At 42.9% G+C, this 12931-nt stretch overlaps 1 protein-coding gene across 14 annotated transcripts in view; it reads left to right on the top strand.

Annotated features, from left to right (window-relative positions):
- Shq1 (SHQ1, H/ACA ribonucleoprotein assembly factor) overlaps positions 1 to 12931 on the top strand; it is a 120771-nt gene that overhangs the window by 1204 nt on the left and 106636 nt on the right. For all 14 annotated transcript variants that reach the window (XM_063285860.1, XM_063285858.1, XM_063285859.1 and 11 more), the window contains exons 2-4: positions 169 to 233; positions 4743 to 4865; positions 5744 to 5904. In XM_063285860.1, coding sequence (XP_063141930.1) covers positions 169 to 233; positions 4743 to 4865; positions 5744 to 5904 — 349 coding nt within the window. The remainder of the gene's footprint in view (positions 1 to 168; positions 234 to 4742; positions 4866 to 5743; positions 5905 to 12931) is intronic.

The raw sequence follows: 12931 nt of genomic DNA, 5'->3' as shown, positions 1-12931 counted from the left end.
GGAAGATGGGTCATCTTTGATTTTTCTTAGTTGAAGACTGAATCTAGGTTATTTGGCCTGTAATATGTGAAAGACGTACTGAACAATTGCCATTCGAATGGTGGGTGGGTTTTGATGACTAAAACCGTGCTGTGATGGGTGATCATCTTCCTTGTGTTAACTCTGCAGGTTAACACTTCCTGGAAGGATTGTAGAAAATGGATCTGAGCAGGGATCCTATGATGCAGATAAAGGTATGGTTTGGGAGTTTAGATAGTGTGTGTGTGTGTGTGTGTGTGTGTGTGTGTGTATAGATTTTGTGTGTATACGCATGCACGTATGCACACACATGCATGTGCATATACCAATGCTGCTAAAATTCCTTCCCTAGAAGGGATGTTCTCCTAAGATCCCACTGAAAAACTTAATGTGATTCCACCAAAGTTCCCTGGGGGAACCTTTGAGTTTATAAAATTAGAGTAGTGGTTAGAGGTTTTGGGCACAGTGGATGATCTAGCTGCATGGCTTCCCCAGGGCTGCATGGATTGAACTCCCTTCAGCATATGTTCTAGCTCCTCCCCCACGACCACAGCAGTTGGGGCAGAATTGTATCATATACTAGTTGGGGATGGTGGTGACTGAATAATCAGATGAGGTCCCATGACACTCTCTCTCCATGAGGGAAGGTGGCTCAGCTGTGATGGCCTTTTGTGAACAGGCCTGCAGAGCTGAAGATGGTGGCAGTTTGACTCCAAGGATGGTAGTGTACAACTGCATATGTGGTATAGGTGTGTTGAGGAGAGTTATATGTATATATGTGTACATGTGGGGGACCACCTCTGATGTCATCCGAGAAGTGTGTTAGAGACACGGTTTCTTGGCTGTGTAGTAAGCCCTGGGAATAAATACCCTTGTCTCAGTCTCTCCAGCTGGAGGGTTACACACACGCAGCGTCTTATGTTTTCATTTGGGTGCTGGGAATCAAACTCAGGTCCTCCCGCTTGTAAGGCAACGCTTTACTGACTGAGCCATAGGCCCAGTCTTGGATAGGATTGGTGGATTCCTTATGCTATAGTACCCACGTGGTAGTCGTCTCCAAAGATAGCATGGGGACTTTCAGATGTCTAGCAATTGCTATATGCTGCAGAACTCTTTCTTTACTGTTTACTGCCTGTTAGCTCTGGATTTTTGACAGGTAGCCGTTTTCTCAGTCTTTTAAAGTATTTTGCAATAATCTTTAAAGTAAATTTGAATCAAAAGTTCTAGTTTAATTTTCTGGATTTGTTTCTATATTTAGCACATGTTTAAAGTAAACATCAACTTGAAATGACTGATTTTAAAATGGACGGACGGTTTATAAGCATTTGAATGAAAAGTTTCTTATACAGTTTTTAAATTTAAATTTTAATAACAGGTAGATGAGAAATTGTGAGTGGAAAATTTTTTTTTTTTTTGTTCTTTTTTTCGGAGCTGGGGATCGAACCCAGGGCCTTGCGCTTCCTAGGTAAGTGCTCTACCACTGAGCTAAATCCCCAGCCCCGAAAATTTTTAAAGATTAGTTGGACCTTCTTTTCATGATTGACAAGCCCCCCATTTTAAGCTAGCCACAGAACCCATGAATTTTACTCTTATAGGAGCTACTGTCTTTTCTTTTGTATTGAGTTTGGAAATAAGAGCAGCTGTGGGGGCCAGCAAGGTCGCTCAGTGGGTAAAGGCGCTTGTCTATCAAACCTGGTAACCTGAATTTGGTTTCCAGAACCCATGCTAAGGTAAAGGAGAAAACTGGGCAGAGCTATGCTCAGACTGCCACACATGAATTACAGCACAGCTTGTCCCAACCCCATGCATGCAGAGTAGTTTGTTTTTTTTTTAATTTAGAAAGAGTAGCTTGTATACTACTCTTATGTAATTTATTCAATAACTATTGAGCACTAGGGTAAGGAGTGGGGTACAAAGAGACTAAAGAAACCTGATTAAATTCTCATTCCTGATGATGTGATAATGAAGTATAAGGGAGCTGCTGTCCTAGCTGTGGATGTGACAATGGGATTATCGAACTCTATGGCTGGAGAGGTAGCTCAGCTGTTAAGGGCATATACTGCTTTTACAGAGGACCAAAGGTTTTGGTTTGCAGTACACAGAGACTTACAGTTTAAGTCTAGCTCTAGAGAATCTGACGCCCTCTTGTGGCTTCCACAGGCATTGTACTCATGTGCACTTCCTTTATAAAGTAAACCTTAAAAAGCAAAACAAAACTGTAAAGTCTTGAGAGTTGAGGTGTTGAATATATGGGGGCGTCTGGGTCAGGTTGTATGTGATGCATTGGACTGCATGTTGGTGCGATGGGAGAGGTAAACGTTTAACACAGTAGGCTGCAAGTGGGAATACACACTTGCAATCCTGGTGCCCAGGAACCTAAGGTAGGAGCACAGTTTCATGTGGGTTTGAGGCTAGCCAGGCCTACATTGCAAAGCTGTCTCTAAAAAAAATTTAAAAAAATTTCACGAGTTATTAGGAAATTATTAAGCTGTAATTGCCTTGCTGTGGTTTTAAAGCCATTGCCACTCTTTGGATTAGGCATCCTGATTTCCCCATAGTCCAGAAATACACATTTTGTTAGTAGCTGTCAGACAGTGCTGTTGCCACTTCAGCCACTGACTTGTAGAAACTCTTTGAGTTTGGCTATTTTTGACTAGGTTAAGATGGTATTAGCTTTCTGTGGTTTGGACGCATGAATTTCTGATAGAAAAGACAACTTTGGAGAAAGCCCTTTTAAGACTTTTTCTTGATTTATAGTTCCTAAACCTATAATAAGGGCAAAATTTTAGAATTCCATAAGGAATTATGTTTTTTTTTAAATAATCTAGTTAAAATGTTTTATTGGTGTTCATTGCAGATGGTATTAGGGTTCATGAAAACAATTTCTTTCAAGTATATCATATATGCACCACTCCAAACTGTTTCCTTTCTCTCTTCTCCCCTTTTCCTCTCCTACTCATATCCTTTCCCCTAGTTTCCCTAGCTTTCGTGTCTCATACATGAGGTCATACATGCGTACGTGCGCATATACACACATACATACACACACACACACAAAAGAGAGAGAGAGAGAGAGAGAGAGAGAGAGAGAGAGAGAGAGAGAGATGTGAATATCATCTATGTCTCTACTATGTATCTATCATCTATTTACCCATCTGCCTGTCTAGCCTCTGTCTGTCTGTTCATGCGTCTATAGAAAGACTGGTTCACAAATGGGACAAAGCATGTCTAGTCTGGCTTATGTTGGTCAATATGATCTCCAGTTATATCCATTTTTTTATACATGACACCATCTCATTCTTTTTATGACTAGTCAAGGCCCATCGGGTAGATACATAATTTTTATTTATCTGTTGATGGACACCTAGACGGAGTCCATAACCTTGGCTGTTGTGAATGTGCTGTAGGGAATGTAGATGTGGCATGATAACTTGAACTCCTCAGGGTGTAGACCTAGGAGGGATAGCTGGGTTAAATGGCATTTCTGACTTTAGTATTGTGGGGGCATCCTTACTGATTTCCGAGGTGGTAAGATGAGTTAGAACACTAGCCGTGTTCTAACAGGTCACTTTTCGCCGCATCCTTGCCAGTGTTTTCTTTCTAAGAGGCCGTCTGACTGAGCTGAGATGGGATCTCGGTGTAGTTTACATTTCTTTGTTGGCTAAGGATGCTGACCATTTTATTTCATGTGTTTATTTGCCATTTGGTTGGGTTGGTTGTTTTTTGTCTATGTGTTTGTAGGTGGTTTATACCTAGTTTGTGTTTGTGTATATGCACATGGCTGTAGACAGAGGATTGACTTGTGGCTTCTTCCTTCATTGCAATTTACCTATGAGACAAGGTCTTTCACTGAACCTGGCGCTTGGCACTTGCTGCTTCAGCCTGGCAGCAAACCAAACCCTAGGGGTTCTCCTGTCTCCGTTTTTCAGCACTGGGGTTATAGGTATTTGATGTTGTGCTCACTTTATTGTATATGTAGAATATAGAGATTCAAACTTAGATCCTTATGGTTATGGCGGAAATGCTATCAACTGAGCCATTTTTCCAGCCTGAGTATTTTGTATTTTGAGCTCTTTACATGTTGTGGATATTAATTCTTTTCAGATATATAGTTTGTTGACTATTTTGGCCAGTTCAAGCTGTCAGACAGCCTTTCCTGCAGTGGGCAGAAGCTCCATTCCTAGATATCTCCTAGACTATTCTGGCTGCTGGGCCTGACTGAACCTACAGTGCAGAAGTGACCAGGGCCCCTGCCTGAGGAACTCCAAGGGCCAGGCCTTGCTCCACTCAGACTTCCCTACTGGCTGTTAATGGCTGTCCCAGCCCTTGATAGGAGTGGCCAGGTTTTGTCCTACAGGAAAAAAAAAATTCCACTAATACCTGAATTGGCCCATATAATCCCTCCAATCCCAGGCCATTCTGGAAAGCCACACCCCACTACCCTTCAAGAAACCCTATATAAATCCCATCTTCTGCTTAGTTCTTCGCTGCCACCCTCCTGCGTTTTTCCTCCAGGTAAATCTCTTGTGCAAGGTCTGTTGTGTGTGTGACTATGGTGTTCCTTGGCTCCCGACTGTCAAGGTACCTTTCCCTTCAGAGCTGTGACACTTATACAGGTTACAAAGGTTTTCCTCAGAATTATATATTACCCGTACTTACATTCCCTATATGCACTTATGAAGTCTGAATATTTTAATCTAAGTATACAACAATTTCTTTTAAAGGAATTTTTACCATTCGATTGCCCAAGGAAACTCCTGGCCAGCATTTTGAGGGGCTGAACATGTTAACTGCGCTTCTGGCACCAAGAAAATCCAGGTCTGCCAAACCGCTTGTGGAAGAAATAGGTATGTTTGCTGCGGTCAGGAGGAAATGAAGATAGAGAGGAATGCTTCTGATAATTGGTATTTCTAGGAGAGGAGACTTGGGGATAGAAAATCTGAGAGAAAAGGTTCAAGTGAAGAAAATAAAAAGGAAAAGTTCAACTGTCCTATGAAAATAGCTCATCTGATATCATAGTTAAAAGGCAGACCAGTAGTGGATGAGTAGACCAGTCACATTTTTTCTTTATCAATTAAAACATTGTCTTGTCAGAATGTATAACTGAAAAAGTTACATAATATAAACACTTTCGGGGTTGGGGATTTAGCTCAGTGGTAGAGCGCTTACCTAGGAAGCGCAAGGCCCTGGGTTCGGTCCCCAGCTCCGAAAAAAAAAAAAAAGGAAAAAAAAAAAGAAAAAAATATATAAACACTTGCTAGGTCACAAACTGTAGTGTTCACTTATTTACAATGCCCTGGGTTTAAAATTTACTATAATCCCGTCATGCTCTTCCCAGGTACTGTACCCCATTCTATCATAGATCACCAGTTCCCTCCCCCTTTGCCTGATTGTGAGTTGCTTACATAATTACTCCCTGAGTATGTGTTCCTTTTCATCTGGCTTCTTACACTCCATGTTCTTATGAGGTGTGTCTGTGTTAAAACAGAAGTCCATACATTTTCATCACTGTATGGTAGACGACGTTCTCAGTTTATCTATACCTCCTACCATGGTGAACATTTGGGCTGGCTCCACTTTTTGCTCATATGATCTGCAGGGCTGTGACGGTTCTTGTCTGGGCCTTCAGTGCACAAATACAAGCATTTTCCCTGTAGCAGCTTCTTCTCATTGTATCTGGATACCTCAGAACTTTAAGCAGTATACTAATATCTAACACATTTAGGTGCTTCCGGGGTTTCTGAGGAAGGAGCTGATGATGAGGATGAAGAGTTTGACTGGGAAATTGAGCAGACTCCCTATGAAGAGGTCTCAGAAAGTACTCTGCGATCGCAGTGTCACTATGGATTTGGAAACCTGCGAGCAGGTGTGGTTCAGCGGTTACAGGTATGCTGTCCTGGGTACACAGTGTGTCTCAGCTTCATTTCTGCTTACCCGGGCACTTATAAAGGAAGATTGTAGACGACGACATAGTTAGAGCCTGTAGCCTGTAGTATGTGAGAATCATGTAGCTGTCTATTCCTTCCATGACTAGTTCGATGCTGTCCTTAGATAAGTTCCGTCTAGGATGGAACTAACTTTCCTGAATATGAGTAACATCTCTCTCCTGGTGCTTCTGGACATCCGTAAGGAAGTCTGATGCTGCTGAGGACTGGAGATCAAGTACTGGGGTATGACGCAGCTTCTGTTGTACCTGTACGTGACTGAGTTTTCCGATGAGGTGGGTCTGTGAGCTTTTTGTTTAGTTTTGCTTGTTCTCATTTTATACTTGGGTTGCTTTTGTAAGTGTCCTAGACATCAGTTAACGTCCAGTCCAGAGGTAGTGTGGCCACTTTAAAGGGTTTCTCCTTCCTTAGAGGATGCTAAAGAACCATAGTTCAGGTAAGGCCAAATCCCTTTTACGTCAGAAGTTTTTGTATTTATTGAAAATTGTTTATAAATAATTTAGGTTGCTTTTTAAGTCAGTGTTGTTATGAAATACTCTTTTTTTTTTTTTGATATAGGGTTTTACTCATTCCAGGCCGTTCTGAGGCTGAGGCTGGCCTTGAATTCTTGGTTCTCCTGCCTCCTGTTCTCAAGTTCCAGAAGCACAGATATATAACACTATACCTATCTTTTATTGTTGGTACTTTGAAACATAAAAGTTGTATATACTCTTGAGATAGCATGGTATTTCAGAGCACGGATATAGGTAGTACTATTTCTGAATAGTGTGACTAAAGCATCAGATTCCTAAATATCTGTCACTCCACTTAGAAAGTGACCACACTGTCAGTGTAGTTAGGATCCCTGTATGTCCCTCTAGGATTACATCTCTTTCTCTGTCAGAAATGCTTAGATGGTTCATTTAGCTTAACTAAAGCTGCTAAAGTCTTTTCAAACTTCAATTGAATGAATATTACTTAAAAAAAAAATCCCTATTCCTAAATTTAGAAAGAAAAGGCCACCCAAGTGAGTGGACTCCAGGGTTTTCTGTGTAGTGTTCTGCTAGCAGCAGAGGCTTGTCATTCATTCACAAAACACTGCCAGCCCAGAGCGCTGAGAATGCCCAGTTTCCAAACGTGTTTACTTTGGCACCAAAACCTTATCTGAAACAACATAGGCTTTATTTGGTCACCACCCCCCCCATCTTCCCTGTTTTTGAGATTAGTTTTTACTTTATAGCTGAGGCTGGCATGGAACTCAGAATGTAAATCAGGCTAGCCTTGAACTTTTGGTAATCCTTCTGTCTCAGTATCTCCAGTGATGAAATGACAGGAGTGTGCCACCACACCTAGTTGGCTCTCCCAGCATGTTTTAAATTACTTAATTGTAAAATTAATTATGATTATGTTTATATGTGTATGACTCACGCATGTGAGTGTGGGTGTGTTTGTGTTACAGCATATATGGGGGGCGGGAGGTCAGAAGTTAACTTTCAGGATTCATTCTTCTTGTTACACCACGGGTTCCAGGGATCAAACTCAGGTTGACAACTGCTGCTGTGATAAAATATTGTGACTAAAGGCAACTTAGGAAAGACAGAGTTTATTTAGACTTAGGGTTCTAGAAGGAGGGTCTTTGATCGAGGGAAAGGCATGGCATGGCAGCGAGAATGGGAGGCAGGCTAATCACACTTATCTGCACACAGGAAAGCAGAGAGAGGGAACTAGAAGTGGGAAGAAGCTTTTCCTCTCTGTACACTCAGTTTCCTCTCACAAGACTCTGTATCCTTACAGATCCATACCTTATCCAAACAGCACTACTTAGCTGTTGACCAAGTATTCATATGTAGGAACCTGTGGGGGACAGTCGCCATTTAAAACTCCACACATGGCAAGTGCTTTTACCAACTGAGCCATCTCCAGCCCTCTGTATATTTTTAAAGCTGTTTTAAACTACATACTTAGTGTATGTGTCTGATTATCGCTGTAGTGCTTGGATAGAGAGTGCTGCCTGCCCCAGCCTTCTAACACACACTCTATTTTAAACAGTACGTGTCCTCGAACACTTTTGCAGTCTAGAAGGCTGAAGCCACCAAGTCCTGGAATTTATATGGACCTGTTCTGAGTACTGTGTGAGTCAGTCAACAATACTGGTCCCTCCGACATCTTTACCGTTGCATGTATACTTTTTACTAGGAGACAAAGCCAGTAAAAAGCTTTAAAGAAGAGGGATTTTCTTATATGAAGTAAATTTGAGGAATATGATGTTCTTAATAACATTTGGGATTAATCAGACTTTTAGAAGTCATAGTAAGGTCGGTATGTTTTCTCAGAATCTTACATAATTGCTATTACTTTCAGTGTTCTATGTTTACAATTGCTCTGTTTGTGACAGTCACATCAGGTGGCTAAAAAAATGGTCCTGTAACATTAACAGTATGGTCCTTTTCCTTTTAGTGAAAAAGTTGTAGATGCTCCTAAAAAAGGTTATCACAAGTAAGAGACTCGGAACAATCGTCTCATTATATCTAGTACTGTGCTTTCTCACAGTCTTAGTTTCTCTAGCCTTTGGGTCAAGACACACCCAAAACATTTGTTCACTAGTGTTATGCCAGTATCTCCCCACTCTTCTTAGATGAAAATAGTTTTGTTTTCTCTGATGCTAAAAGCAGTGTACTCATTTAAAAAAAAAAAAAAAAAACAAGGGTTGGGGATTTAGCTCAGTGGTAGAGCGCTTGCCTAGGAAGCGCAAGGCCCTGGGTTCGGTCCCCAGCTCCGAAAAAAAGAACCAAAAAAAAAAAAAAAAAACAAGAAAAAAACAAAACAAAACAGTATTTCCCACACCCAGATGTCTTCGGTGAATAATTTAACTATTTACAAAAGCATGATCCTGTCTCCTTTTAAACAGATTTCTTTGCAAACTTCTCTGATGATGAAAATATTTTATCTGATGATGAAAATATTTTTGCTGAAGCAAATTCTCTTTCACTAGCCCCAACCCTCCACTTTCCATGTACACACACACACACACACACACTTTCCTTTCCAAATCTCTGCTGGACACACACACACACACACACACACACACACACACACTTTCTTTCCTTCTTTCCAAATCTCTGCTGGCCACACATACCCACATACCCCCCCACACACACACACGCACGCACACACTCTTTCTTTCCTTTCCAAATCTCTGCTGGCCACCAGAATGCCATTGGAAAACTTCCCTGGCTGTTCAGAGTCAGGGCTACACAACAAGCTGGTGGCCTGGGTGGCTGCCAGCAGTCACCATCTTGGAGGACTCCGGCGACAGCCTCAGCTGTAGGATGCCAGGCCTCTGGCCCTTCCTTCCTTTGGCTGCTTCAGGGACCTTGAGGTCTTTGTCTCCAGGAGATGCACTGGCCAGATGTGCATGGCCTGGCCAGGTGTGCATGCCGTTCATTCTCTTTCCAGATTGGGTCCTGTTTGATCCGTGATGTAGATGTACACAAGCGTGGCTTAAATCCTCCATGACCTTTTCCTGGCAGTGTTCATCTTCAGATTGCTTAGGCAACTAGTGACCACAGCTATTCTGAAACAGAGAACAGGGAATGTTTTTGTTCCTGCAGAACTTCTTTCTCTCCCTTTGCTCTGGTTGATTGATGCCTCAGACTTTTTCTTCTCCTGTGGTACTGCGGATGGAATCCAGGACCACGTGCTCTGCCGCCAGCCACATCTTTCTTTGGATCCAGTCTGACTCTGTGTCAGCTTTCCATTGCTCTTATAGTGCCGTGTTGGAGCAGATTATGTGAGCAGAGATCTTCATGTTCTCTGAGCATCACGATAGGGAAGGTGTGCCAGAGTAGCTCATTCACGGTGAGAACATGGGGCAGAGGCTGCTCAGCACCAGGAAGCTGTGTAAGACAGGGAGTAGGCAGGGATAATAAGCCCTAAGGAGCTGCTTCCAGTAACCTCCTTCTTTTTACCAGCTAAGCCCATCTCCTGAGGCTTCTTCAAAGTGTGCTGCTTCGTAGGAGCAACATATAAGTGTGCAGAGCTTATGACGGCCTTTGCTTTTTGTTTGCTGTAGGTTTTCACTAGGGTCCAGTTTGCGCCAGGCTGTGGTAGGTAGACACACAGAATAATGCAGGTGGAGTTTGCTGTGGTGGCCTTGAGTCAAGAGACTAGAGGGGCGCATAAGCAGGGCTGAAAAGAGCTGCTTTCGTATTCTCTAGTTAGGCCCCATGAGATTGGGTATTTTAACTGTATGCTCATTCCTGGATCTGTATTCCAGCAAGCAGACCGGTCCACAGCCTCTGTGCACTCTGCACTCAGTAATGAGTTCCTTCTGACTGCTGGGCACACTGTCCTAGTTAGGGTTACTATTGCAGTGATGAAAACACCATGACCAAAAGCAAGTTGGGGAGGAAACGATTCATTTGCCTTCTACTTCTACAAGTTAGTCTATCATTGAAGGAAGTTGGAACAGGAACTCAAGCAGGGCAGGAACCTGGAGACAGGACTTGATGCAGAGGCCATGGAGAGCTGCTACTTACTGGGTTGTTTCTCATATCTTCTCAGCCTGTTTCCTTATAGAGTCCAGGACCAAGCCTATGGATAGTATCACCTACAAAAGGACTGTCCCCCACCCCCATCAACCACTAATTATGAAAGTAGCCAACAGGCTCGCCAACAGCCCAGTTTTGTGGAGGCACTTTCTCAAGTAAGGTTCCCTCCTCTATGACGACTGTAGTTTAACGAGCAGACACACTGAGTGAGCAGTGAAGAAGGCAGACCACTCCCCCACCTCATGAAACATGCTATGGGAAGGCAGACAGTCACGTAGACAACACATAAGCCAATGGCAGTAGTTACAGGAGGAGGAAGACAGGGTGGTATGTGAGACTGGGGGCTGTTTAGACTAGGATGCCCAGAGGTGACCTCTCAGAGAACGTGGCACACATGTAATTGTGAGAAGAACACCGCAGATGCACAGGATCAGAGTGAAGTCCAAGATATGTGTGCCATAAATGGAAAGAAATCTAGTATGTGGATTGGACCAGAGGGAAAAGCTGGCATCAGTTTGAAAGGCAAGCCTGACTTGATGATGCAGAGCCAGGAGTCTGGTTCAGAGGGTACATTCAGTCATCTGTCATTCCTCACTGATCATAGCCCATTCTCCACCTCAAGTCTGTTCTGGTGTGATAATTAATTGTTCTGCCCCCCCCCCCTCACACTTTAATTGCTGTTGGTAGGTAAGGAGTCTGAACTGGAAGGGGGATTTGTGTTCCCAGTAGGAAGTCAATAACAGGGAACATAGTGGGTGTATTCAGCCCTGTATTATATCGTTTAATATTTATAACAGCCTGTAGCAGCAAATGTTGACCCTCCCCAAGAAAATATTAAAGACATCTGTGGTTACCCATCCTGTGAAGATTTTATATTAACAGGAGAAGTATTTTTCAACTATGATTAAAGATAACATCCACATGGCTTTTATATGTATGTGGGTCCATTTAATCACGGAGGGAGGAGAAAAGGCTTTGTGATGAGAGGAGCTTCTCACTGGGGAGGGATGCATCATACTGTGGATTTGCCATCCAAGGAAAGAAAATGGCCCCATAGTGGTATTCTACCCAGGCAAGCCGTGGACTCATTGTACTGCTTCTCCTCCTGAGGCCTTGGCCCACGTGTGCCCTGGCCTGTGGCTGGAATTGGCATGTCAGTGAGGAGACCGAGGGAGAGAGGAAGAACTGATGCTGCACTGTAGAGGAGATGCTCTGCTGGGCTGGATCTGACCCCAGACGGCAAACCTTCCCATGGCAACACTGCTGCATGCTTGTCGAGCTCTTTGCCTCCTGAATCTTCTGTTTCAGCTTATTATGGGTCGCATAAACTAGAGGGCTGCTCTGAGACTCTTAACTACTATTTGTACTAGGATTTCTGCAGGAAAATGCATTCCAGGTGCTCAAAAAATAAAGTGCAAAGGAACTTTGGAAATTTTATTTTTATGGACAGGCATTTGTCTGGTTGTTGCCTCAAATGTTGTATTTGAAAGTATTAAGATATTCTAGTTGATCTCCTGGCTTCCAAAAAGGTTACTGGATCCCTTCATTATATTTGAATGTACTCAGGTTAAGACCTACTGCATACTTAGTGGTAAGAAAGAGTTTATTTTGATTTTAAAGCTACATATTATTTATTTACTTATTTTGTGTGTATGTGTGCATGCCTATATACATGCCATGGTGTATGGGCGTAGGTCATTAAACAGTTTTGTGTGTCAGTTCCCTCCTTCCACCGTGTGGGTCCTGGGAATTGAACTTAGTCGTGGGCACGTTGGGCCATTTGTCTGGCCCAAGAACTTTTTTTAGTTTGGAAATTTTAGTTATTTAGGGAGGCTGTGCTTGTATGACTCCCCATAGCTTACTGCAGTTTTAGAAACCTTGCATTCTGACCACCAACTTTCACATGCTGTGATATAAGAGGAAGAGAAGTAAAGGGACTGCTTAAGGTCCTAGGACTAACTTCAAGGGCAGATCTGCTTTGTCACTCTTGCCTTTTCCATGTATGGCTCAGTTTACTGCTGTCCGCTGCATTTACACATCTTTCCCAAGTGTCTTAGTTAGGGTTTTACTGCTGTGAACAGATGCCATGACCAAGGCAACTCTTAAAGGACAACATTTAATTGAGGTGGCTTACAGGTTCAGAGGTTTAGTCCATTATCATCAAAGCAGCAGCATGGCGGCATCCAGGCAGGCATGGTGCAGGAGGAGCTGAGTTCTACATCTTCATCTGAAGGAAGCCAGGAGCAGACTGAGCATCCTCAGGCAGCTAGGAGGAGGGTCTCCAAGCCGACCCCCACAGTGACACACTTCTTCCAACAAGGCCACACCTTCTAATAGTGCCACTCCCTGCGATGAACATATGCAAACCATCACACCAAGTTATTGCTTGACTTCGCTTAGATCCTTTATGTTTCTTCAAGTTCTGTGCTCATACCTGGA

This window comes from Rattus norvegicus, chromosome 4 (assembly GCF_036323735.1).
Source record: "Rattus norvegicus strain BN/NHsdMcwi chromosome 4, GRCr8, whole genome shotgun sequence".
NCBI lineage: Eukaryota > Metazoa > Chordata > Mammalia > Rodentia > Muridae > Rattus > Rattus norvegicus.
This window is presented reverse-complemented; position numbering and strand designations above follow the sequence as displayed.